Consider the following 24,202-nt stretch of genomic DNA (forward strand, 5'->3'; position numbering starts at 1 on the left):
GCAGAGTTTTAATTACAAAGGCAGAGTCTAAAGGCATCTAAATAAAACCATATGTAAAGAGATCGAAAATTTTTTGTTTGACTTTATTTTTCAGTACATCTTGATGACCAATTTATTTTGATGTGGAAACATTTATGGTACTACTACTTTGGTCTCTTAGAAGACTGTAGAGACAATCGTAATCAGGTTTATTTGATAAATTATATTATACCAATGGCGAAGTTCTATATTCCCAAATGTATTTGGGAATAAATTAAATTTTAAAGTACATTTTTAAATTTAGTTAATTTTAGAAAGAAATTGAGCATTACTTTGTTTCAATAAGATTCTCAATGAAGCAAAAAGCAGTGAAAACTTTGAGGACCTGTAAACTTTTCAATATTTTTATTTAATTCTACATCAAGCACCCCCTAGTGTGCGATTGTTGTTATATCTTTGTAATTTGTGCATTCGAAGATGTATAATAATTTTCTGTTAATGAAGGAAAGAAAAAAAAAGAAATAATATATATAAAAAAATAAACAGGACGAATATATATATATATATAAAATATATATATATACACATATAAAATAAAAGATAAACGTCAAGGTGTCCGAGGGCTGACGGAGAGCTCGTAGACGGCATCCACGGAGATGAGGGCGTTCCCATGTGTCCGTTTTTCGAAAAATGCAGACGCATATATCGGCCTTTAGCCCTAGCCCTCGATCAAAAAGTCCATCGCAACTTCCTGTTCGAGATGAGCTGGTTTAAAGGCTGGTTAACAGGCCTCTCCACCCACTCCTATTAAACCACGTCCCACTAGGGATACATAAATATGGTCATTAAAACTTTCAAGAGGCCCTGGCAGAGGGGAGGAGAGAAGGGAAGGGAACAGTGGAGAGAAGGGAGGGTGGCAAAGGGAGAGGAGTTTCTTCCGATATCAGGGAGCCTTTTTTAAACATCCCAGTTAGGGTGCGGGGCCTGCTGAGCAGTCAAGGGGCGGGGCTTGCGTATCTGAACATACTGTATCCATAAACTAACTTTATCCTGCAGGAAAGTTTTGTTTACACTCTGTAACAACACAAACAGCCCCACTCAACCCTGGCGCCTGTTTGTCCCTTTCACCTCTGCGGCTCATCAAGAAGGACAGCAAGGTAGAGAACTACAGACATCAACCACAAAACAGCCTTCTCACTGAACCTCGAAGGCTGAACAACTGGAACGTGTTACACATTACACATTGGTGTGTCCTATTTCTGCCAGTCACATACAATCATGTCTGTTCATGTTCTACTGTGCACACTTTGCTGAGGGATTACTGTCAATTTGTCACTTGTTAGTGTGTGTGAGTGTATGTGTGTGTGTAGATCTGTCACAGGGTAGATTAGCTTCCCATTAGCACTAATTAAAACATTCCACAAAGGCATGTCAGCACATGCTACATGACGGCCACATGCTTTCTGACATCCTTCCAGGAGGAATATTGAACAAGACATTTTTTATTTTGTTGAACTCAGTCAGCTGCTCGCTTCTTTTGCGAGTGTTGTCTGCCATTTGTTACAGGAACGAACACTGCTGCTGCTACTGCTACAGTGCTAACGCTGCTGCTAGCTGTGTGCTTTGATTGTATGCAATAGTTTAGGCTGGAAGTACTCCAGTGATAACTAAACTCAGCCTGACAATCAGTACACACAGCCTTAGTTTTGTCAACCGAGCCGTCTCGCAACTTCTTGAAATGGAACTTCCCATCTAAAAGCCCTCTCTCCATCATTCAGCTACCGTCGGCAGTTGAAGTCATGTGACGACAGGCGATTCCCAGTGTTGTTGCGTTAAAGTGAGATTGCGTTAACGCGTTATTAACTTTGACATCCCTAAAGAGAAATACCCTCCATTCCCTTACATTCACTTCAGACCTGTCGGAATCCTGTAGTGTGCCACTCTTTACAAATCTGGTCTCAGTTTCGGAAATGTTATGGGCTAGTCTCTGTCAGTTTATTCTCCTATTACAGCCAACCACCTATTCCCACCCTCTCTCAAAGATAATACATTTACTTGTTTGCTTAGAAACAGAGTGGTGAATATTTAGATGTTATACAAAGATGCAATTTTCATGTCATTTGATCAGGCTAAACAGGAATTCTTTTTACCAGCACACCATTTTTTCAGATATTTACAAGTCAGACATTTCGTACAGAATTGCTTTACTCAATTTCTATCACCTCCATCAAAGTCACCGCTTGATTCAATCATTGAAACCCCACATGAGGTGAAGGGAGCTGTATCAAAGCTGTACACAATATATTTGAATTGGAAGGTTCCTCAATGTCAATGATAAAAGAGAACTGAGAGGAGGATATGGATGCAGATATTTCTGAAGATCAATGGTCTAACATAGTTCAGAAATTCACTCCTCTATTTGTGCAAGGCACAGTCTTATTCAGTTTACGATTGTACATAGGCTTCATATGTCCAAGGTTAAACTGTCCAAAATCATCCCGGGAGTTAACCCTATCTGTGACAGGTGTAAGCAAGCCCCTGCCACTCTTTATCACACATTTTGGTCTTGTTCTAATCTTGTCAAACAGCATTCTGGTCCTCAATATTTGAGGTATACTTGGCAATCTCGGGATTAACTATTGATCCTTGTCCTTTCGTTGGACTTTTTGGTGTACCGGCAGACGATCTCCCTCTGCAGAAGCCACAATTAAATAGTATAGCCTATTCCCCTCTTTTAGCACGGCGACTCATTCTTTTAAATTGGAAGAGTGACCACCCCTCTTCCTTTGGCAGATGGATCAGTGATGTCATGTTTTTTGAAGATTGAAAATATTAGATACACTATAAATGGATCAATGGGGAAATTTGATGTGGCATGGCGTCCATTCATTGTATATGTAGAACAGACGACAATGCACCTTGGCTCTGAATAAGATGTTATGTATTTCATTTACTTTATAGGTAACTAACCACTCTGGACCTTTTCTTCTCTTTTTTTTCTCCCTTGTTTTTTTTTGTGGTGTTGTGTGTTTGTTTGCCTGTCGCAGTGTTATGAGTGTGTACTGTCTTTGTGTTTGAAAAGCTCAATAAAGATACATTGAACAAAAAAATAAAATACCCTGCCTACATAGCTTCTCTGACAAAAAAAAACCTGCTTGTACATCAAGGCAATGTATATTTTAATTTCAGAACATGCACTGCATGGGTGTGAAATGTTAAAAATAAACACTGCAACAATCGTTTTTACAAGCAGCAATTATCCATCGATTAAATTAACCAAAAAATGTGACCTTGACCATGTAAACAGCACAGGATACTTGTGGGACTTATTTGAAAAAGTTAAGCACATTTTGTTGTCTGTTGTCTGACATTTTTTCCCCTGAGGGAAGTGAGGCTAATAGATAGCCTATTCAACCAGCACAAGCGCAAGTGTCACTTGAAGTGCCTCCCCCTCTGTCTTAACCTGAAAAATCACCTCAAAACGCATTGAAAATGCAAACACAAGATTTTTGTGAAACTTCAATGGGGGATGAAGACTAACAAGACATATAACCACACTGAACACTACACAAACAGTAATTTATTTTTTTCATTTAGGCAAATCATTTTCCGTAGTGACAAACTGCCGTATCCAATAAAAAAGGTTCCGGAATAGCCCTAGTTAGCATACTTTACACATGCCTGGCTTCGTATGATTTGACTCTCTCCAGCAGTGTTGCCTCAGTAAGGAAAGTAGTGGTGCTGCGCGAGGCTTTAGATCAGTTTTCACCCTACGTCACACGACTGTCAAGCAGGCTCAAATGCGCATGTCGGTTGCAAAAGAACGAACTTCTCCCGGATATAATACACTTGGAGTGTCGATCAGGTCATCATATATCTCTGGCCACTGGATTGCAGGGCTTGACAAACTTTTTGAGGCACTTGTCTTTTGGATAAGTAATTTACGTTTCACTTGTCCATGCACAAAAGTCACTTGACCCTGATACCTTTAAATAGCCTGACCAAGTGATCAGGCAAAACTAGCCTGGCTAACGGAGGTCGCTTTCTCAGGCAGGCAAATGACGAATCAAACAGGCTCGGTTAAAGAAATCTGAGATTTTCAGCAAGCTTGTATTTACAAAAGGCAGTCCTCACTGAAGTTTTTGGTGTAGTAAAATACAACATTGTGCCAGTGAGCGACCCGAGTCTGACTCTGAGGCTAACGTCAAAACAGTATAACGCCGTGAGACACAGTCTCACTCAGATTGCCAGTTTTACACAAATCACAAAATAATCGAACCAGCTGGCTAAAAACAGAATTCCCATATCTCTTAAATGATGCCCTGCTTGACTTTTTTGGTGTAAAACTTTTGATGTAGAATTGACCGAACTGTAAAATTATGAACTTTGTGACAGGAAGCGGCCAAGACAAGAGACTGGCTGCCGCCTAACAGTGCGTTCACAACTGCAGCGACGCGATGCGAGCGACAACATGTTTTCCCCTCATTTTCTATGGAGCCAGGCGAATCGCTTGCGTGGTGCATTGTGGGTAGCGACGTGACCGAGTTTAGCTTTTCTCAACTTTATGCAAATGAGGAGCGATTTTCGCTAGCGATGGCCAATCGGAGTGTTTTCTTGTTTCTTGTAACGTAGCAACCATGGTGAACATTTCTAGCTTTCGTTGGCTGCTTACCCAGTCCTGTATGATACATAGCTGTATTTGTACAGAGATGTTAATAAAAAAAACGATGCGTAGCGCAAGGATGCCTAAGTTGTTGGTGCTTGTACTTTCAAATTCTGTCTAGTCACATTACGTAACTTTGTTCTGTGGTAACTAGCTAGCCCGGCTGGAACTCCCTATCATATTGACAGATTAGTAGCAGTGACTGAGTAATATAATGAAACTTTTTTTCACATGTCAACGTGTATGTCTATTAGACAGTTTTGTATTTTGTATACAAGTTGTATTTTGATCGATGTTGCGAGTACGTAAACCCAAGTCTGCATACTTGGCCATGACAATTACAACAGTGACTTTAGAGAACTATACTGTATCAAGTTATTTCTCGTGCTGTAAAATTATTGTTTTTAAATTACACTGGTGGCGTTGCTAGCATTCTTGATCTAGGATGACTAGTGAAGGCTAACTACTTACCACTGAGAGTGAGGTCATGCCGGGAAATATCAAACTGAGGCTTTCACGTATCGACCGAGCTTTAACGAGGTTGATACACCGAAACCCAAGTTATATGGATAGTAAAACTGATCGCTTTCAATCATTTCGAAATTTTCGTCAGAGGGTATTACGGATCTGCATTGAGCTGTGAGTAGGTCACCAGACGGATGGCATGACTGCGCATCAGCCCATCGTAACGCTTGTACTCGTAACTTTTTTGAGTCTTTTGTTTTTAACTCGTGTTGTCTCATGTGAGGCAGTTGTTTTTGTTTGTAATAAATAATCGAGTGCGATGATGAAGTACGGTATAGTTATTTTGTGCCGTTTCTTAATTGAATTTACAGAACAACTACTATACTGTGATATATACCGTAACCGTGATATAAAATTACTCATACCGTGATAGAAGATTTTGGCCATATTGCCTACCCCTACTACCGGGCGACATTCTCATTCAAATTTCGAGACTTTCGTGACCCAAATCAAAATTCTGATGTGACAGATACATTGGCACTTTCTCTCTTAAAGGCTGTCTTCCTTGACCTTTTTGGTCTTTTCAAATCTAACTATTTGTATTATCCGTGTGGTCCTTTTGCCATTATAAATGCTAACATTTCCCGGTTTTCTGCAACCACATTGTAAACATTCGGGATGCGCACGCAAACAAAAATTGGTCTACAGTGAGACTGAATGCCTGTGAGTGCTTTGGGACGGCGGAGGAGCTCACGGCAGCACCCGCTGCTCGTTGAGGACAGTACTGCGATCTGTGCTTTCATGTCAGAGTCTCTAAAACACCAGCAAGTCTCCAACAACATAAAAGTCGCTAGGAGGGTTTGGAAAGATTGCCAGATATAGCGAGAACGCCGCTAATTTGGCAACACTGCTCTGTGGGTGTTGGATTGTGTTAACATTTTTTTAACCTTTTTCTTGGATGTCCAAAAAAACGCGATTACATGTAAACCAAACCGTGGGCAGTGTGTTGAACGGTTAGTTTTTTTTCGGTTCGGTTTTGCACCCCTACTCCATACAGCAGTATAAATGACTTAGTAAAGCAGTATGACTCAGTACAGCAGTATGACTCAGTATAGCAGTATGAATGACTCTGTACAGCAGTTTGAATGACTCAGCAAAGTACTGGGTGAGAAATTGCCTGGGTTGTCAGATTTATTTTGGTGATTAAGAAACAAAACATTAAATCTGACACATCTCACCCCCTTCATGATTTACTTCAGACCTTCCATTTAGGATCTTTGTATAGGGTTCTCTTAGTTAAGTCAAATAGATTCACATTTTAGTTTGTTCCATGTGCTTTAAATTTGCTAAATTGAAATAGAAAAGGTAGTTTTCTTTTTAAAAGTTTGTATTTTAACAAACATATTGCTCCTAAGGGGGACAATAAAAGGTAACTAAACAAACTGAACAAAGTACAGTGTCCACTCCTCCAGTGTATCTGGAGGAGGGGATCCCTCACTGAAATGCTCCTCCCAACGTTTCCTCCATTTTTACTCTTGTTGGCTGATCTGTAGGCGTCTGTGAAGCCTCCTGTTACATTGCTTGTAAAATTGCTAGATAAATTACATTTGAGTGGCTTAGAGCAGTTTGACTGATTCGGTACAGCAGCTTGACACTAACTCAGTATTGCAGTATTACACTATGACGACTGGGAATCAAATGTCAGATACCTGCTTGTGTGGATTTTATTACAGCAGGTATTCTAACTGCTGCCAAACAGTCAAGCAGGGTAAAGGCCAACGGAACTGACAAACAAACAGAGCATATCGTTTTTAACTAGGCAGAGGGGTGGGGGGGGCGTCTCAGAGGAGCCAGAGAGATGTGTGGAAAGAGCAGAGGATATGGATGGTATGGATGAAGGTGTGTGTATGTGTGAGTGTGTGTGTCAGTGTGAGGCCACTCCAAGTCTGGATCTGTTTATCTAGGCTGTTTCCTGTCTAATGGTCGCCGCCGGCTGATTCATTTAGCTCTGTGTTTGCTCTGACTCATCCAGACGCCAGCGGAGGAAAACGACACATTTCAGCACATTGGGAAGATACTTTGCTACATTTAACCTAGTGGTGGGCCGTTATCGGCGTTAACGCGCTGCAATAACGTGAGATTCTTATCGGGCGATAAAAAAAATATAGACGTTAAACTGTTCTCAAAGTTGGGTTGGGAGCTGGGTCTATACTACGCAAGCTATGATGACTTTCACCTTGATATTTTAGCGCGGATGTATACCTAGCTGAATTGCACTGTAGGGGGCGAGAATTAATCTTCAAACCTGTGTGTAGGCTATGCCTTGTGTATGAAATTACCACATTAAATGTGATGTGCTAACATGGATGCAGCTATGAAGCCGCCTGGTTTGCTTCAGGGAAAATGTATTTTTAAGAAGCTTCCCAATGGAAACCTCGACAAGACTAAGGTTGTTTGGACCTTGTGCAATGCAGAATTAGTTTACTGTAGGAGTTCTTCCAGTCTCAAATACCACCTAAACGCAAAGCATCCCTTAGCTAATGCGGAAGATGTTGGGCCAAGCACTGATGTAGCACAGGGGAAGAGTCGTCGTCAAACTCAAAATTTGTGTTTAACTGAATAAACAGTTAGTAAACACAAGTACATCTTATTGAACATAAGTTATTTTCATCACCAATTATCATAGTAGAACAGCTTTCTCAAGCAGTTTGTGATGCATTTTGGAAACAGGAGATGAGCCCCTGGTCTAATGCACCACCTGGCTTGAAAAACCTGTTCTCAAAGACATACTTTTAGTCATTATTTGGGTAGCACTCTTTCTGAATGCCTTAGGCGGAATTCAAATGAGCCATTTTAATCTAGATTAATTCCAAGATTACAGTGAGATTAATCTAGATTAAAAAAATTAATCTATGCCCACCACTAATTTAAAGCTATGAATACATACATAAACACACACACTAGAGTACATTCACACACAAACACACACTCAAACACTCCCACACAGAGCATTTCAGAAAGCTTCTTCTACATGTTTTCTAATCTGAGAGAGCTGCTGGATCCAGGACTCTGGAATCTAACCCAGAAGAGGAGCACCTGACAACTGGTTTGTGGATGGCAAGAGCGAAACCAACATACTGCTTTGAGCTTGACTCAGATTCAAGACTGGTGACACCTGGTCACACCAGCCTTGTAACATGTCAAGAAGAGAAAATAGATCAAGAGAATGATGCTGATAATGGTGCCAATGATAATGGTACCAATTAAAATGGTGATATTGATGAATGTGATTATGATGATGGTGGTAATGATGGTGATCATGGTGATGATGATGGTGGTAATGATGATTGTTATATAAATAATAGTGGTGATAATAATGATGGTGATAATGATGATGGTGATAATGATAGTGATAATGATTGCTGATATCATCATTATCATGCTGGCCATCCCTTCAGTTCCATCCCTGAGTTGGTTCCTGCTACCTCTGGGGCAATGAACCATGCACTTGGCCATACATGCACACACACAAACACGTTACATGAATGCACACACATACATTCATGCATGCATTCGCACACACACTGGTGAAGACAGTAGATCATCCTTTGAAGAAGAGTCTACTAAGGAATGAATACTGTTTCGTGAAAAGACAGTTTTGAGTCACAGTCTGTCCTCATCACAATGATGACACATCATTTAAACTGCAGCTTCCTCTATCCTCCAGTCAAGAACAGAGACACAGACAGAAACACACAAATGGTGTACCCAGCCAGGCTAATTACAGGTATGTGAGTGTTCATCAGAGAGGAGAGAAAGATTGGCCCCATTTATAATGAGTACCAGCTGTTGAAAGGAACAGTACCACAGAAACACAAAGACACGCACACATACGCACACACACACACTGAAACTAAACTAAAACGACACCACGGGCCTCTCACTCCAGGCTGGTCGAATGGGCTGTTAAGTTAGTCAGCAAGAGACACGTCTTCTCACGTTACCTGTCTGTCCTCTCATGTTACCTGTCTGTCCTCTCATGTTATCTGTCTGTCCTCTCATGTTACTCTGTCTTCTTATCAAATGAAATCATCTAATTACATTTTATTTGTACAGACTTTTTTACAAGCAAAGTCACATAGGGCTCCGCACACGCCCTTAGAACTGTCCCTCAACCACCCTAAACCCTCAAGGAAGACAAGGAAAAACTACCAAGAAAACTCAAATTTAAATTTAAGGAGGATTTTAGGAGGAGCAATTCTGTGAGGGATCCCCTCAGACATAGTCATACATACCTTAGAAAAAAGAAAAGTGCAAATGGATGTTGAAACACAGAAATCCAAAGTTGAACTTGTGCTCGGAGTTGGTGAATGTCAGTTTAAGTAGTGGTGGCCACAGGGCTGGGGGCTTTTGATCGGTGCAGCATCACAGGACAACTGGGTAGATGGACAGGAAGGGACCAAGAACTCCCTGTTGTCCGTCAGTGGAGACTGATGTCCACTTGGCAACAATGCCAAGTCCACAATGAATGTTGGACTTAGTCAACTAAGTCGCTCTCATGTTACCCTGCTGTCTTCTCATGTTACCTGTCTGTCTTCTCATGTTACTTGTCTGTACTTCCTGAGAAGGTTGAGGAAATTTGGCATGCCAACCAAAATTCTCAGCAACTTTTACAGAGGCACGGTCGAGAGCATCTTTACCACATCAATCATAGTGTGGTATGGATACTGCACTGCCCAGGGCAGGAAGGCACTCCAGCGTGGGATCAAAACAGCACAGTTCATCTCAGGAACAACCTTCTCCTCACTACAGGACATTTACTCCACTAGCGTCACCAGGAGAGCCCACAATATCATCAAGGACAGAACACACCCCCAGCACAGACTCTTCTCGCTGCTGCCATCAGGCAGATGCTACAGGAGTCTGAAATCCAGAACAAAGAGACTAACAAGCAGTTTCTACCCGCAGGCCGTCAGGCTGGGGAACAGCTCCCTCACAAGCTACTCCCCCCCCCCACTACATAACGAATACAGCCCCACTACACACACGCATACACAGACACTCACATACTGAACTATGACTTGCGATATTTGCAAACAACGCACTTTAAACACTCAAGAAACTTTCATGTCATTTCATTGATTTGGCTTATTTTAATGTATTTTATTCTGACAGTTTTATATATATACAGTATATTATATAAATCCTTGCTTTCACGCCTTTCACCCATCCAGCTACATCTTATTGATAATCCGTAGCCTACTCTTGAAAGCCTTCAAGCTATTCCCACTGTATGGGGAGGGGTTGTGCACAAGATAAATGTATATATCATGGAAAGCAAATTGGGGCAAGCCTGGGGCAGATAATAAGGGACAAAAGAAAAATGAGGATAACAAATGAGGATCGGAGCCTAAAATTAAAATTTTCTCCAGATGTCTCTGTCTCTCTCTCTCATTCAAATGCGCAGTGTGGGCGGCCATACTGGGCGAGACCGGTCGTGAATATGGCGGCTTTCTATTTGGTAGTGACGTAGATGGCATCTATGAATAAAGACTGTTACCATATAGTAATACAGTATGGTGAATGTATCATAAATATTGCATTGACACAACCAAGTGTCAAAATAGGAAACAATTTACTTTTGCCAATCCACTAAGCTATACTCACAACCCATCTCTCTAGAGCAGGGGTGTTAAGGCCGATTTATACTTCTGCGTCTCCGTTAACGGACAGACGCACGCACGGAGTCGGACGGAGTCGGACGGACTGGTTGAATTTATACTACTCCGACGGCTCTGCGTGCTGAAAGCAATTCACAGCCAGAACAGTAGATGACGCTGCACTGCGATGCTAGCTAGTTTATCGAAAAGTCAGAGCAAATTTACAAATGAACCATTTCATCAATAAAATAAGCACATTTTCAGCAACTACACTGTCCATTTCTCGTCACATTTTAATTCAGATGCTGATTTACATGTACTGTTTAGCTGAAATAAGAGTTGTAAAAACGTACAACAATGGCGGTCAAAGGATTCTGTTCTCTTGTTGGTCACGGCAACCCCGCCCCCCACCCCTGACGCAATACGGACCAATCATAGCCAAGGGGTATCCGTAAAAAGACGCACGGACAGACGGATAGTCAGGAAAATCAGGAGGCGCACAGAGGGCGTTTCTTGAAGGAGAAGGTGTTCCCCGTGTGCGTGTGCGTAAAAACGCAGAAGTATAAATCGGCCTTTACACTCATTTTAGTTAAGGGGCCACTTTGATCTCTAGTGGGCCAGACCAGTAAAATCATAGCATAATAACGCATACATAGCGACAATATTTCTCGATGTTTAAATCATTGGTGAAGGTTTTTTAATGACAAACCCTATTTGAAGGTCTTTCTACAATAGACTAGAAACATAAAAACCAAAAACCCAGACATCAGCCCATTGTTTATCTGCCCGGGCTCTCTGCTGATTCCCAAGCGAGCAGCGAGCACTGCTGCCTGTGGCAATGAGCTCTTCTGCTTCCAGAACAGACATCGCTTTACGCTGTTTTTGAAACAATTAGGCTACTGGATTGATTAAAAAAATTACAAACCTCCATATTCAGATAATCGGATTCGGAATAGCAGTTACTTTTAAAGAAATTAATTATCATTTATGTCTTTCTGTAATGTTCATCACAACCCAGACAAGCCGCACTCTATCTGCGGTCTCTTGAATCCGTCTTGGATCCGAGCTGCCTCGTGCCGTTTCCAAACATATAACAAACCAGAGAAGCTGCACTTTATCTGCGGTCTCTCGAATCCGTCTTAGATCCGAGCTGCCACTTGCAGTTTCCTCACATATAACAACCCAGACAAGCCGCACTCTATCTGCGGTCTCTCGAATCCGTCTTAGATCCGAGCTGCACTTGCAGTTTCCAAACATGTAACAAAACACATGCACTCTTGCACAGTCTTTGTGGTTTCTCAATTAAAATTTAAATTAAATAAAAAACTAAAATAAAGTGAAATTATAATAATAATAATAAACAACAGAATAACAAAATACAATAACTCAACAAAATGGATAAAATGTAACACATAAGCAATAGTGGAAGTCAAACACAAGCCGCAATCTTTGCGGGAATACAAAGAAAATCTATGAAAACAATAATATAACTACTACCAGTTGTAAGGCCCCTTCTGAGATAAAAATGAGTTAAATGCTTTGGTAAAAAGGTAGGTTTTAAGCTGTCTTTAAAAAATGTCTAGCGTATTTGCTTCTCTGATATTTATGGGTAATTTGTTCCATAGTTTTGGGGCGTAATTGGCAAAGGCAGCATCACCAATCTTCTTATGGCTGCTTCCGGCGACCTCTAATAGGCCTGCATTAGATGATCGCAGTGTTCTAGCTGGTGTGTAGTTTATAAGAGAGTTAGCAATGTAGCTAGGTCGTTGTTTGTGTAGAGTATTTGAGGAAAAGGACCTTAAAGTCAATTCTGAAGGAAACAGAGAGCCAGTGTAAAGTTGCTAGGACAGGACTAATGTGTTCTCTCCTTTTAGTTTTGGTTAATAATCTAGCTGCAGAATTTTGAATGAGCTGTAGTCTTTCAGTGTTTTTTGGGGGAAGACCAGCGAAAAGTGCGTTACAGTAGTCCAGCCGGCTGGATATAAAAGCATGAATTAGCTTCTCTGCATCATTTTGGTTTATGAATGGTCGTACCTTTGCTATATTCCTCAGGTGAAAGAAAGCAGTTTTGGTCACTTTATTAATGTGGGAGTTGAAATTCAAATCTGAGTCCAGGATTACACCGAGACTTGTCACCTCTGGTTTAAGCCAGGGGGTTAAACTTCCTAGATTCTTAGTAAGCATCTCTCTTTTGGATTTTGGGCCACATAGTAGGACTTCAGTTGTGTCTTCATTTAATTTAAGAAAATTATCATTCATCCATTTGTTTATTGGCAACAGGCAGCTGGTAATGGAATTGATGGCCGTTGCATCGTTGGGTTCAGTGGATATATATAGTTTTGTGTCGTCCGCATAGCTATGTAAATTCATGTTATGTTCTCTGATTATGTCACCGAGTGGTAACATATAAAGAGAAAAAAGTAATGGACCTAGGCAGCTTCCTTGAGCAACCCCGTAGCAGTTCTCATGTTTCTTAGACCTATGGTCTCCTAAACTAACGTAAAACTTCCTTCCTGTGATATATGATTTCATCCAGTTCAATACACTATCCGTGAACCCAATAAGCTTTTCCAGTCTATTGATTAGGATGTTGTGATCAATGGTATCAAATGTTGCACTGAGATCTAAAAGGATAAGGATAGAGACTTTATTTGCATCAGAGTTTAGTCTGAGGTCGCAAATTATTTTGGTGAGTTTCAGTACTGTGATATTTCCTGAAACCTGACTGCGAGACTTCCAGAATGTTATTTTCTTCAAGAAAAGAATTTAGTTGGACTGAAACTATTTTTTCCAGTACTTTACTAATAAATGGAAGGTTTGATATTGGTCTGTAATTTGCAAGTAGACTTTTATCCAATTTGGGTTTCTTTAATAGGGGCTTTACAACAGCTGTTTTGAAGGCATCTGGGAAGACGCCAGTTCTAAGGGATGTGTTTATAATCTCTACCACCGGACACTATCAAACACTCGCTTAAAGAATGTTGTGGGTATAGGATCAATATCTGAGGTTGTGGAGTTAGATTCGCTGACAATTTTTGAAAGTTCACTAAGTGTGATACGGGTAAATGTGCTCATGGTTATGTTGCAGAATCTACTGATGTCAGTTTCGACCCCACTATTACTAGTACTAGCTCTGATCAAAGTTATTTTGTTCTTAAAGAACAAAGCAAGCTCTTCACATTTAACTGCTGAGGATGGCGGGGGGACAGGGACAGTGTTTAGCAGCTGGTCAATGGTGGAGAAAAGAACTCTGGAGTTTCTGGCATTTTCTGTAATAATGTTGGAAAAATATTCTCTCCTCGCTAGACGGATGGTTTTGTTGTAGGTGGTTAGTGTATCTTTATAGATATTGTAGTGAATAGTGATCTTTGTTTTCCTCCATTTTCTTTCTGCTGCACGGCATTTTCTTTTCGTTTCACTAACATTTTTATTTCTCAGCCATGGGGAGGTTCTGCTTGTGGACAAATTTTTGTTTTTCAGTGATGCAACAGAGTCTAACACAGATAATAGTGCATCATTGAGGTAAGACATCATTGACATTTTAAAAGGCTTTTTAGAACAAAAAAGCGACTTTTTAAAAATCAAACACCCAGGAGTGTGTATTTTCTTTGCCTCCTCTTTCGAATGCAACATTCAAATTACTCGACAAAAGATTATATCCTTTTTTTTTTTTTTGAAGGGTATAGCTCCATAGACTTCCATTTATTCTGCATTCACTCATATGGATAAGATAATCCTTAATTTGTCTCACAGTTGGGAAATTGCAGTTTGCAACAGCAGCAGGGTACAGTAGAGAACAGAGTAACAATTTAAAATATAGCTGCAAGCAGCAATGCTGAAGCTTCAAAGCAACTGAAAGGTATTTTTTGAAAGGGGCTGGAACAGCAATCCAACACTGATTTGAAAGGATTTACCATTACTTTAAAAAGGAGAATAATTTGCACAATAACCTTAATATTTTAAAAAGTATAAAAGTGAGAAATACCACAATAATCAGCTCCTGAAGGAGCTGAATGTTTTGATACCAAAATTGTAGGAATCAGTGAAAGTATGCAGGAGTAGTTAAAGGACAAGAAACCTACGGGAGAACTAAGAAGTTGGAATAATAAAGAGAAACAGGAAACCAATAGAAAGTGCATTTCCTGTAGAAAATGCGTTGGAGTGCTGAAAGATGTTTTTTTTTTTATTGCTAAAAATACAGAAATGAGAAAATACCCACAAGCTGAAAGCTGAAATGAATTTCAAAAATGTGTGAGTCACAAAAGAGGCAGTGTGGAATCTGAACTGCATCATCTAACAAAGCTAGTCTCAAGCAGAGAAGACTGCAGTTTTTCCTTACGATTTCAAAGCCTAATTTAACATACTTGTCTGTGTTTTTTATTAGAATTTGAATGGGTAGTTAACAACACATTCTTCTGTGGTGTGATGAACTTAAAACTCATTTTCAATTCCACTTTACAGAATATTTAAGATATTCAGCTAAGAATGGGCCATAACACACAATTTTTTTCTGGATTTTGGGCTGTGGAAAGTGGAAAAGTACTCTCCCCTCTAAACTCCTGGGGTACTTGCTATCGGATTTGTATGTTCCGTATGGCATTTTGTGCCTTAACGACAGAAATGTTGACGGAGCTTCACGTAGTGACCGGTAGCTAAGGTAGGATTGGTCAAAGCCGTTTTGGGGCGTGGATTTTGCGATCGGTCAATTGAGTTTGAACGGGTGACAAGTGAATGAGACCAATTGGTAAACAAGACAGCATTTTAAAGGCCGATTTTAAGATGAACAAAAGTATGCTAAATTATGTGATTGTTTTTTGTTTGAATTGCTAATTGAGCAAAAACAATGGAATTGGCTTAGAGTTTAGCAGTCTAGAGTCTTGTTGTTCATACTTGAGCTTCATGTTTTTAGAATTGTGTACATAGTAAAAAAAACATTATGATACTCAACAATTTGAGTATATATTGACCTTACCTCTCCAGGCCAAGCTGTCTCAGTGATTTCTCCCATGCTGAACCTGTAACAACAACACAGTTCCATTAGCTCGTTCATCCCAGGATCCTCCAGCTCTCCAGCCACACACTGATACACACTCTAGATTCTTTTGGTCCAACATCGTACATCCTTCCCTTTTAATTGAGTGTGGTCACCGGTTGATTGCCATGACCCAAATGGAGCCAATGCAAGTGCCGCTGGGGCCTTGTTTATATCAAGATCCATTCTGTTGTCTTCAAATGTAGAGTTTAAGAAAATATTGTATGCTTATTGTAGGTGTGGTTGTGAGACCAAATATTAAAACTATGTCATTAACTTTAGTTTGCGCCTGTATTTTACAAGGTTAGGTCATTCAAACTAAATGTGTCTGTTAAATAACTTAGTCCTGTAATAATATTTCAGTACAGACAGTTTTTTTGACCAGTTGACAGTCCCCTGTGGATTTACAAGCATAGAGATCTGCTTAGTTTACAATCAGGACTGTTGTGGATTTGCTATTTTCAGTCAGCACATGCCTTGTCTGCCAGTTGACCAACAGCAGGTTAACATCAATCCAACTCAGAGAAAAAGATTTCAGTAGTGAGTCATAAAATTACAGGATTATAAGACACACATTGGGGTTTTAAATCCAGCGTGTGTATCTCTGTGTATTATTACAGGTTAGATGTATTTATAGAGTTGGGCTGTACATCCTGTGGAAGATGATGCTTATCAAGGTTACTGACTGAACACAACACACATTCAAACATCCATGCACACACAGAAACACACACCCATCCCCCACACGCCTACACACACTCATACACAAAGGTTTCAAAGTTTCTATTTAAGCTGTCAGGCCTTCCGTGTGGTAAGAGATGAAAGGGCTTCTGGTTTCTGGCATCTAGAGAAATCCAACACACACATATGCACACACACACATACCCATGCTTGTGCACCCACACTTGCCTCAGTGCAGAAAACAAAGGCCCATTAATCAGCACAGAAAGGAGGAGGAGGGAGGTCTTACTAAGTGGCTCTGTTCTGGGATCCCACAACTTATATCAGCTACCCTACTGCAACTGGACTTCTATCAGAATCAATACCGTTCTCTTCAAATGTGTGTTTAAAAAGTAAAATATGTTCTCACATTCTCTTCTCCTCTTCTGTCCCATCCCTGATGTGGCCAGTGTTGTCAAAGTGACCACTACAGATGTACTATATTTCACATCCTGATTCCCTCCCTCTACCCCAGAGCCTCTGATAACCCTACACACTAGGGATGGGCATTCGATTAAATTGTCTCAATCGATCGTCGGGAGAATTAACGATCGATTTTTGATTAATCATTAACATTTTGAATGGCAGGGAGAGGAGGAAGAGGGAGAGTGTTTGGCTAGCCCCACAGGTGTGTGTGTGTGTCAGTGTGTGGTGTGTTTGTATCAGTGGTTTGGACTCTGTAGGAATTTAGGCTATATCAAAATGCAGTGAAAATAGAAAAAACATAACCTGTTTCCGCATTGAGATCTGTATTACAAGAAGAACAACTATTTCTGTAACTCCTAGAAGTGGAGCCGACAGCTAGAAGTCGGTGCTCAAACACAACTGACCCTTGTTTTTTTTCTGCCAATTAACAAAGCTTCATAAAAACCTTCGCCATCAATAATACTTAGGCTAAGGGTAGCATATCCATCTCGATGGACTTGCAGATCCGTTGGGTAATTTTCTCTGCTCATTGTGCATCGCAGATCCTCAGTGCTAACACCGAGAGCAGGATGCACCACCACTAACCAGGGTCGGATGTACGTTCTTCAAGTGGTACATCATTTGAGTCGTGGAGGAGTTGTATTTATACTCAGCTTTGCAGTGTTGGCAGTGAACAAAGTAATTTTTAAGTCAAAATGGTCTCACGCTACACTTCGCCGTGACCTCTTCATGTTTACTTTTGAAATACATGGAAACTCGCCGGTAACTGAGTAGCCTTGTGGCGTTTTTTTCCAAACATTGGCTTTGTTTGGTAAAATGTTTAAATCCTGCCACATAGCGAAATCCATTGCATTCCTTCAAGACTCACACTATGCAACGGAACACGCATTCGTTTTATCGATGAACAAATAATGTCATAGACTAAATTCTTAATGATCGATAATCGATTGTCGATTAATTATTCCCATTACTACTACACACCCAGACCATTCAGAGCACAGACTCTGATTCTGTCCCTCTACCCCAGACCCCAGAACCCCATGACCTTCTTAGACCTCCCAATACTTTCCAGACCTCTCCAGACCCTACAGACCTCCCCAGACCCTCCAGGTCTCCCCAGACCCTCCAGATTTCCCCAGACCTCTTTAGACCCTCCAGACCTCCCCAGACCCTCCAAACCTCCCCAGACTCTCCAGGGGTCTCATTTATAAAACTGTGCGTAGGTTTCTTACTAAAAGTCTACGTATGCCCTCAAGCCTAAAATGGCGTACGCACACAAAAAATCTGATTTAGAAAACCATGCGTACGCACACCTGTACGCAATGTTCCCTTTATAAATCACAGAGTACCCACAAGTGTGCGTACGTGAATCAGCATTGTACCCCGCCCTGAACACGCCCATTTTTAACCATAAATAGTCAATGCAAAACACCTCATGAATGCTAATCTAGTATCTCATCATGACCCTGGCATGCGATTGCTCTTTACGGTGAATCATGGCGCATGATAACTTCTCAGACACTGTTAGCCTATTGGTGGAGCCCGAAAACTCTGGTGGCAGGTAGATCACCAATTAAAAAAACTGTGCGAGTCGCGTCAACTGTGCCAGTGATACCGCAAGTCGAGATACAATTTGAAAACAAAAGCGTTTTGTTATGAACAGTAATCTATTAAAGTCTGGACTGATAACGAGGACGTAGAGTGTAGCAATTGCGCGGAAGCTTAACAATTGTATTTCCAGTTTTTGACGTATGATTATATATGCACAGTATTAAATACATATATTTAGTTATACACTGTGTTCTGCAGTTATTTAAAGGTAGGATATGTGATGTTATCCTGTATTCCATGCAGTCGGGCATCTCCCCCTCCTGCACTCCGGTAGTGGACAATATGATGGTGAGACAGCACTGAAATTTGATTTAAAATTTGAGTTAGATTGTACAAGGTGTTTATGGAACAATCATCACTCAGTACGAGCTCAAATAATACTGCTGGATTAAATTGTCATTATAATGATGACATTTAGTGAAAAAAATGTGTGAGGAAAACAAAATATATAAATATTACGAGTAATTGTTCTTCCCACATTCCCTTTCTGCAGTCTGACTACAATACGGTCATCTGTGTCGCCAATTCCAACTGTTTCCAAAATGTATGTAGGCCTACTGGAGGGTCAGAGTTTGCGTGGAGGACCGCACATTCTCCCGTCAAGTCTGTTTTTTATAAATCACAACCTTTGCGTGGAAAGTGGCGTACGCACATTTTCAGCCCCGTTTTGTGCGTACGCAAGCTTTATAAATGAGACCCCTCTAGATCCTCCAGAACTCCTTAGACTCTCCAGATCTCCCAATCCTCTCCATACCCTCCAGCCCTCCCCAGACTCTCCATACCCTCCAGACCTTCCCAGACTCTCCAGCCCTCCCCAGCCCCTCCAGACCTCCCCAGACTCCCCAGCCCTTCCAGCCCACCCCAGACTCTTCAGACCATCAAGCCCTCCCCAGACTCTCCAGCCCTTCCCAGAGACCCTCCAGACCTGCCAGACCTCCCCAGATCCTCCAGCCCTTCCCAGAATCCCCAGACCCTCCAGACCTCCTCAGACTCTCCAGCTCTCCCCAGACTCTCCAGACAGTGCTGCCGCTCCCATAACGCGCACTACGCGCTGTGTGTAGGGCACCAAGTCCAGAGGGGGCACCAAAAAATTGCCAACTGAAAAATCATCATAGTTATTATAATTATAATGCCGATATTATTTCAGTAGGCCTATATAAATATTACACACCTTTTAAGCATGTATATCACAAAACAGGCAAAACAAGATATATATTTAATTGCTCAAAAAACTTTACGATGGTGCCACCCCCCCCCCCCACACACACACACAAAAAAACAAATACACACTCAACTTTCCAAGCTGCCTTTCCTATCTCAGTGGCCTGACGAACTTTGACAGTAGGCTTGGTAAACTTTTCGAAAATGGCCTCAAAAAGACAACAGGAGTCAGGGGCAGAAAAATAAATAAACTGCGAGATGATGCCCGTGCATCACTTTCAGGTAAATCCATGTTTAATTATTGTTAAATACGGGAAATGTGCTGCTAACTTATAGTTAGCCTATGCATACACCTCAAACTAGCTGACGTTGTTGCTCATTTTAGCACACTCAAATATGTTAGGTGCAAACTAAATTTATATTTTACTGTTAAACATTATCTATGCATTATAGCAAATAGTTTTTAAATGAGTAATAAAGGTGGAGAGCTCCTTGGCTGCATGCTTTCAGTTTTAAATGTTTATAATTAATTTGGAAAACCATGCTAAGAAATGTAAGGGTGGGGCTGAAAAATCATGAGACAAAAATACATCACCTTCACTAGACAAGGTTTTACCAATTGAAAAATGGCTGTTTATTTTACATATTTTGTTTATGCTCCAAAAACTATTATGCACTCAAATAAAGGCATTGCGCGCTCGCATTAACTCCATAACTAGCATCATATCAAACACAGAATGTGGATGCATTTGTAGGGCTGTTTTGGCAGCCCCTTTGTCACTGGTCACCCAGACACTCGTCTGGGACAGTTGTTGATTTGCATGAAATGACAATCACACCTTGATGACACACCTCTGGAGAGGTGGTCTCAACAGTTGAAGAGGAAGGTGGACAGAGGAAGACTCTGAAATTATCATTAAAAGTTGTGTTCTTGAAAATAAGGTTCTAAACAGCTTTAAATGTCATGTTTGATATGCTTTTGTTTCTTCTTTTGTGTGTTACATTCTAGTAATAATTTTAACACTGTAACATGCACATGTACAGGGTTTACAGAGTTTGTGCCTGCAGCAGACCAACATATGTTTAACATATTCCCTTGTCTTGCAAGGGCACCACTTGGTCTACTGCAGTCTTGATTAATGATCCAATTTGAATTTGTATGCGTTCGACAACTTTTCTGTCACATGACCGGTGTCCCCATTTTAGTCAGGTTTGGGTGTATATAGGAAGAAGTTTTTACCAATCATTTCGAGTTCTGTTTTACGATACAGCTCCGGTGCGTTAGGCGCCTAGTCCTCATTGTGAATACCTTCGTTAACCATTGCTTTGAAGGTATGTTTTGTATTTGATGATATTTCATTATCATTGTATTGATTATCTTGCTATTTAGATAATAAACTATTAATGTGTGCATCTTAAAGTTACTTGTTCTCCTTGAAACTTATCTATCAAGCTACGGCGGTGAAAACTTTGATCCAGTCTGGTTGATGCGGCTAACTGATTCTAAACATAGACTTTTGGAGTAGGTTTTAATTTAAGGCCTCTGAGTCACTTACAGTGGATCGCCACGCTCCGAAGGAATTTACCGGAGCCTCTGAGTGATCGATTACATATCCTACTAGGTCTACTATGGTTAAAATCCATATTATAGTAGAGATAAACGACTGATTAGTGAACACGCATACTTTAGGGTCGGTGCTCTGATCAAGCAGACGATTTTTACCTACGTCAGAGTTTCATGTCATTAACTGTTTAGCGCTCAAGGTTACAGGTAACGCACTTGTGCACATTGTCAAAAATTTGAGTCAGATATTAACGAGTCAATTATCTCCCTGAGAATCTAACCAAAGGTGACTTGTGGTTCCCAAGCCAGGGACAAACACCAAGCGCGTCTCTGGCCTTTCGATTCACAGCCTACACATTGACAGGGCAGCTGTGGTGGTGGTGGTGGTGGTGGGGGGGGGGGCATCATAAAGGAATTATGCGTAGGGCACCAAAATGGCTAGCGGCGGCACTGTCTCCAGACATCCCCAGAATCTCCAGACTCTCCAGCCCTCACAGACTTTCCAGACCCTCCAGACCTCCCCAGACCCTCCAGACCTCCCCAGACTCTCCAGCCCTCCCCAGACATCCCCAGACTCTCCAGACCTCTTTAGACCCTCCAGATCTCCCCAGACCCTCCAGACCTCTCTAGGCCCTCCAGACCACCCCAGACCCTCGAGTCCTCTTTAGACCCCCCAGACCTCTTTAGACCCTCCAGATCTCCCCAGACTCTCCAGACCCTCCAGAACTCATTAGACTCTCCAGATCTCCCAATATTCTCCATACCCTCCATCCCTCCCCAGACTCTCCATATCCTCCGGACCTCCTCAGACCCTCCAGACCTTCCCAGACTCTCCAGCCCTCCCCAGACCCTCCAGACCTCCCCATTCCTCCCCAGAAGTTCCAGACCTCCCCAGATGTGAGCTCCATGTAATAATTACAATAAACTGTATCCCCTGACCTAATCTAAATTATCACACTGAAATCCATAAGCTGTTACATGTCCTAACTCTGCTGGGCCTACCTACTCTAACTCTACTGGGTCTACCCTCTCTAACACTGCAGGGTCCACTCATTGTAAATAACTTTCAACACTTACTCAGCACTGGGCCTCTGCTAAAAAGGACACTCCAGTCAGTCAGTTTGTTTGGGGAGGGCTTGATAACTTACAGCCTGGCCTGTATTTTGGATAATTGGGTAAGCTTTAACAAGCTGCACTCTGATTGGCTCCGCTTTAACAACCTCGGCTTGATTGGCTGACTATTCTTTTAGACACTCTTCTTTAATCTCAGCCCCATCTTGAGTGCAGATGTTGTGGTTTATTACCATTTGTGTGTTTGTGATCGTGTTTATGCGCATGTCCATGTAGCTTTACCCATATGTGGTCTGAGACCAGGGTCCTATTCCATAAAGGCCGCTCAAAAAAGCTAGACTTAAAGTCCTAAACCAGACTTGAATAAGTTTAATTAGTCAAACGGGGGTTAAGCGGTTCCATAAAGGCCAATTTCAGCTCACGCAGTCCTACTAATTCAAGTCAGATTTGCGTAGTCAAGCTAATTGCGCGTGCACCCTATTTTTTAACAGCCCGAGAGGTCAAACATGGATCATACAATCCACCACGGCAAATGCAATGCACACGGCCACATGACTTCTTCCAGAAAGAACGTCCCCTTTAAATCGTGTACAATGACAGCTCCCTCATCCACCGCTTCAATCAAAGTAAAATGACACGCCATGATTGACGTTGTGAAAGTAGACCTTTGTTGATTAAAAAATACCCTCTAAACTAATCTAAATTGACTTTTTTGACATAGTTTAAAATAAATAGCCTACTATTAATTAAAACATTATCCAGTAGCCTAGTGCTAACTTTTTAACATGGGTTTTGTGTCGGGGAAATGGAGGGCAGATTTAGGTTCCTTTTGCAATTGTAGGCTAGGCCTACTGTTAACAATTATATTGCTATGATAAATATACTCGGATAATTTAGATTGAGAAGTAGGCCTATGCCTGATGCCTAAACATTTGAAATCACAAACTAACATCCATATATTTAACGGCTATGGTGCGTAGCCTATCAAAGCATTGTTCATCATTGTTTAATGCATTAGGCTAAATGTTGTAGCCTATGTAGGCTATTTACGTTGATTTTCTATCAATGTTGAACTGATGATAATAAGAAAATGAGAATATACGTGGTAAATCATCGTTTTCCCGTTGGGTCAGTGTTACAGGAATGTCTGGTTAAGCACCAAGTCACGCTAAGCCCGAGAGTTAGTCTGACCCTGACCAGACTAGTTTCGTAGCCTAAGTTGCCATAGTAACCAAGTTCGAACTATGTTGAGCTAGCTTTATGGAACCGAATGAACAAGAAATGAGTCCGACTGACATAAGTCTGGCTTATTCGGTAAACTCGCTTTATGGAACAGGCCTCTGCCCTCACCCATGACCACCTTTGACCAGTGTCAGTAACCTTCCAGAACATTGTTTTGCCCACCACACACCAGATAAAACAATCGCAACAATGAACTCGAACACCACAACATTTTAGAACCCTACAATACTGGTTACACTAGTCTTGACATAGAACAGCTAGAACACTAAAGTACAAGACTCGAGTAGAACCCTTATTGTGGCTTATTACTTGATAACAAAGTAACAAAAGTATTCCTTTCAAATAGCCACTGCCCAAGCTGGAGTGGATTAATGACTCACAATCCAAGATAGAGCAGACGCGGAGATCCACTATTAGAATTCCAACAAAAATAGCATTTATCATGCATAATGTCAACAAAAATATATTTCCTGTGGCATTTCAGTGCGAACAAAATACTAATTGTTTCTTTTAGTCTGCCGAAGCTTGTGTTTGTTTGTGGTCAAAAAGCTGTTCCACTACCCCGTCTAAACAAGGATTCTTTTTCCAAAAGGTGCAGCGGCTTTCCT

At 41.2% G+C, this 24,202-nt stretch overlaps 1 protein-coding gene across 2 annotated transcripts in view; it reads right to left on the reverse strand.

Moving 5' to 3' along the window:
* The window catches only part of LOC146275317 (piezo-type mechanosensitive ion channel component 2-like), a 172,250-nt gene that overhangs the window by 141,928 nt on the left and 6,120 nt on the right, over positions 1–24,202 (reverse strand). Inside the window, exon 4 of one of the 2 annotated variants that reach the window (XM_084702443.1) lies at positions 15,740–15,782. In XM_084702443.1, the coding sequence (XP_084558569.1) occupies positions 15,740–15,782 (43 nt within the window). Of the gene's footprint in view, positions 1–5,113; positions 5,332–15,739; positions 15,783–24,202 lie in introns of those variants that run through there. The other variant, XM_084702444.1, reaches the window with a different exon arrangement.

This window comes from Hypomesus nipponensis, chromosome 8, assembly GCF_054491055.1.
Source record: "Hypomesus nipponensis isolate SF chromosome 8, ASM5449105v1, whole genome shotgun sequence".
NCBI classification, from domain to species: Eukaryota; Metazoa; Chordata; class Actinopteri; order Osmeriformes; family Osmeridae; genus Hypomesus; species Hypomesus nipponensis.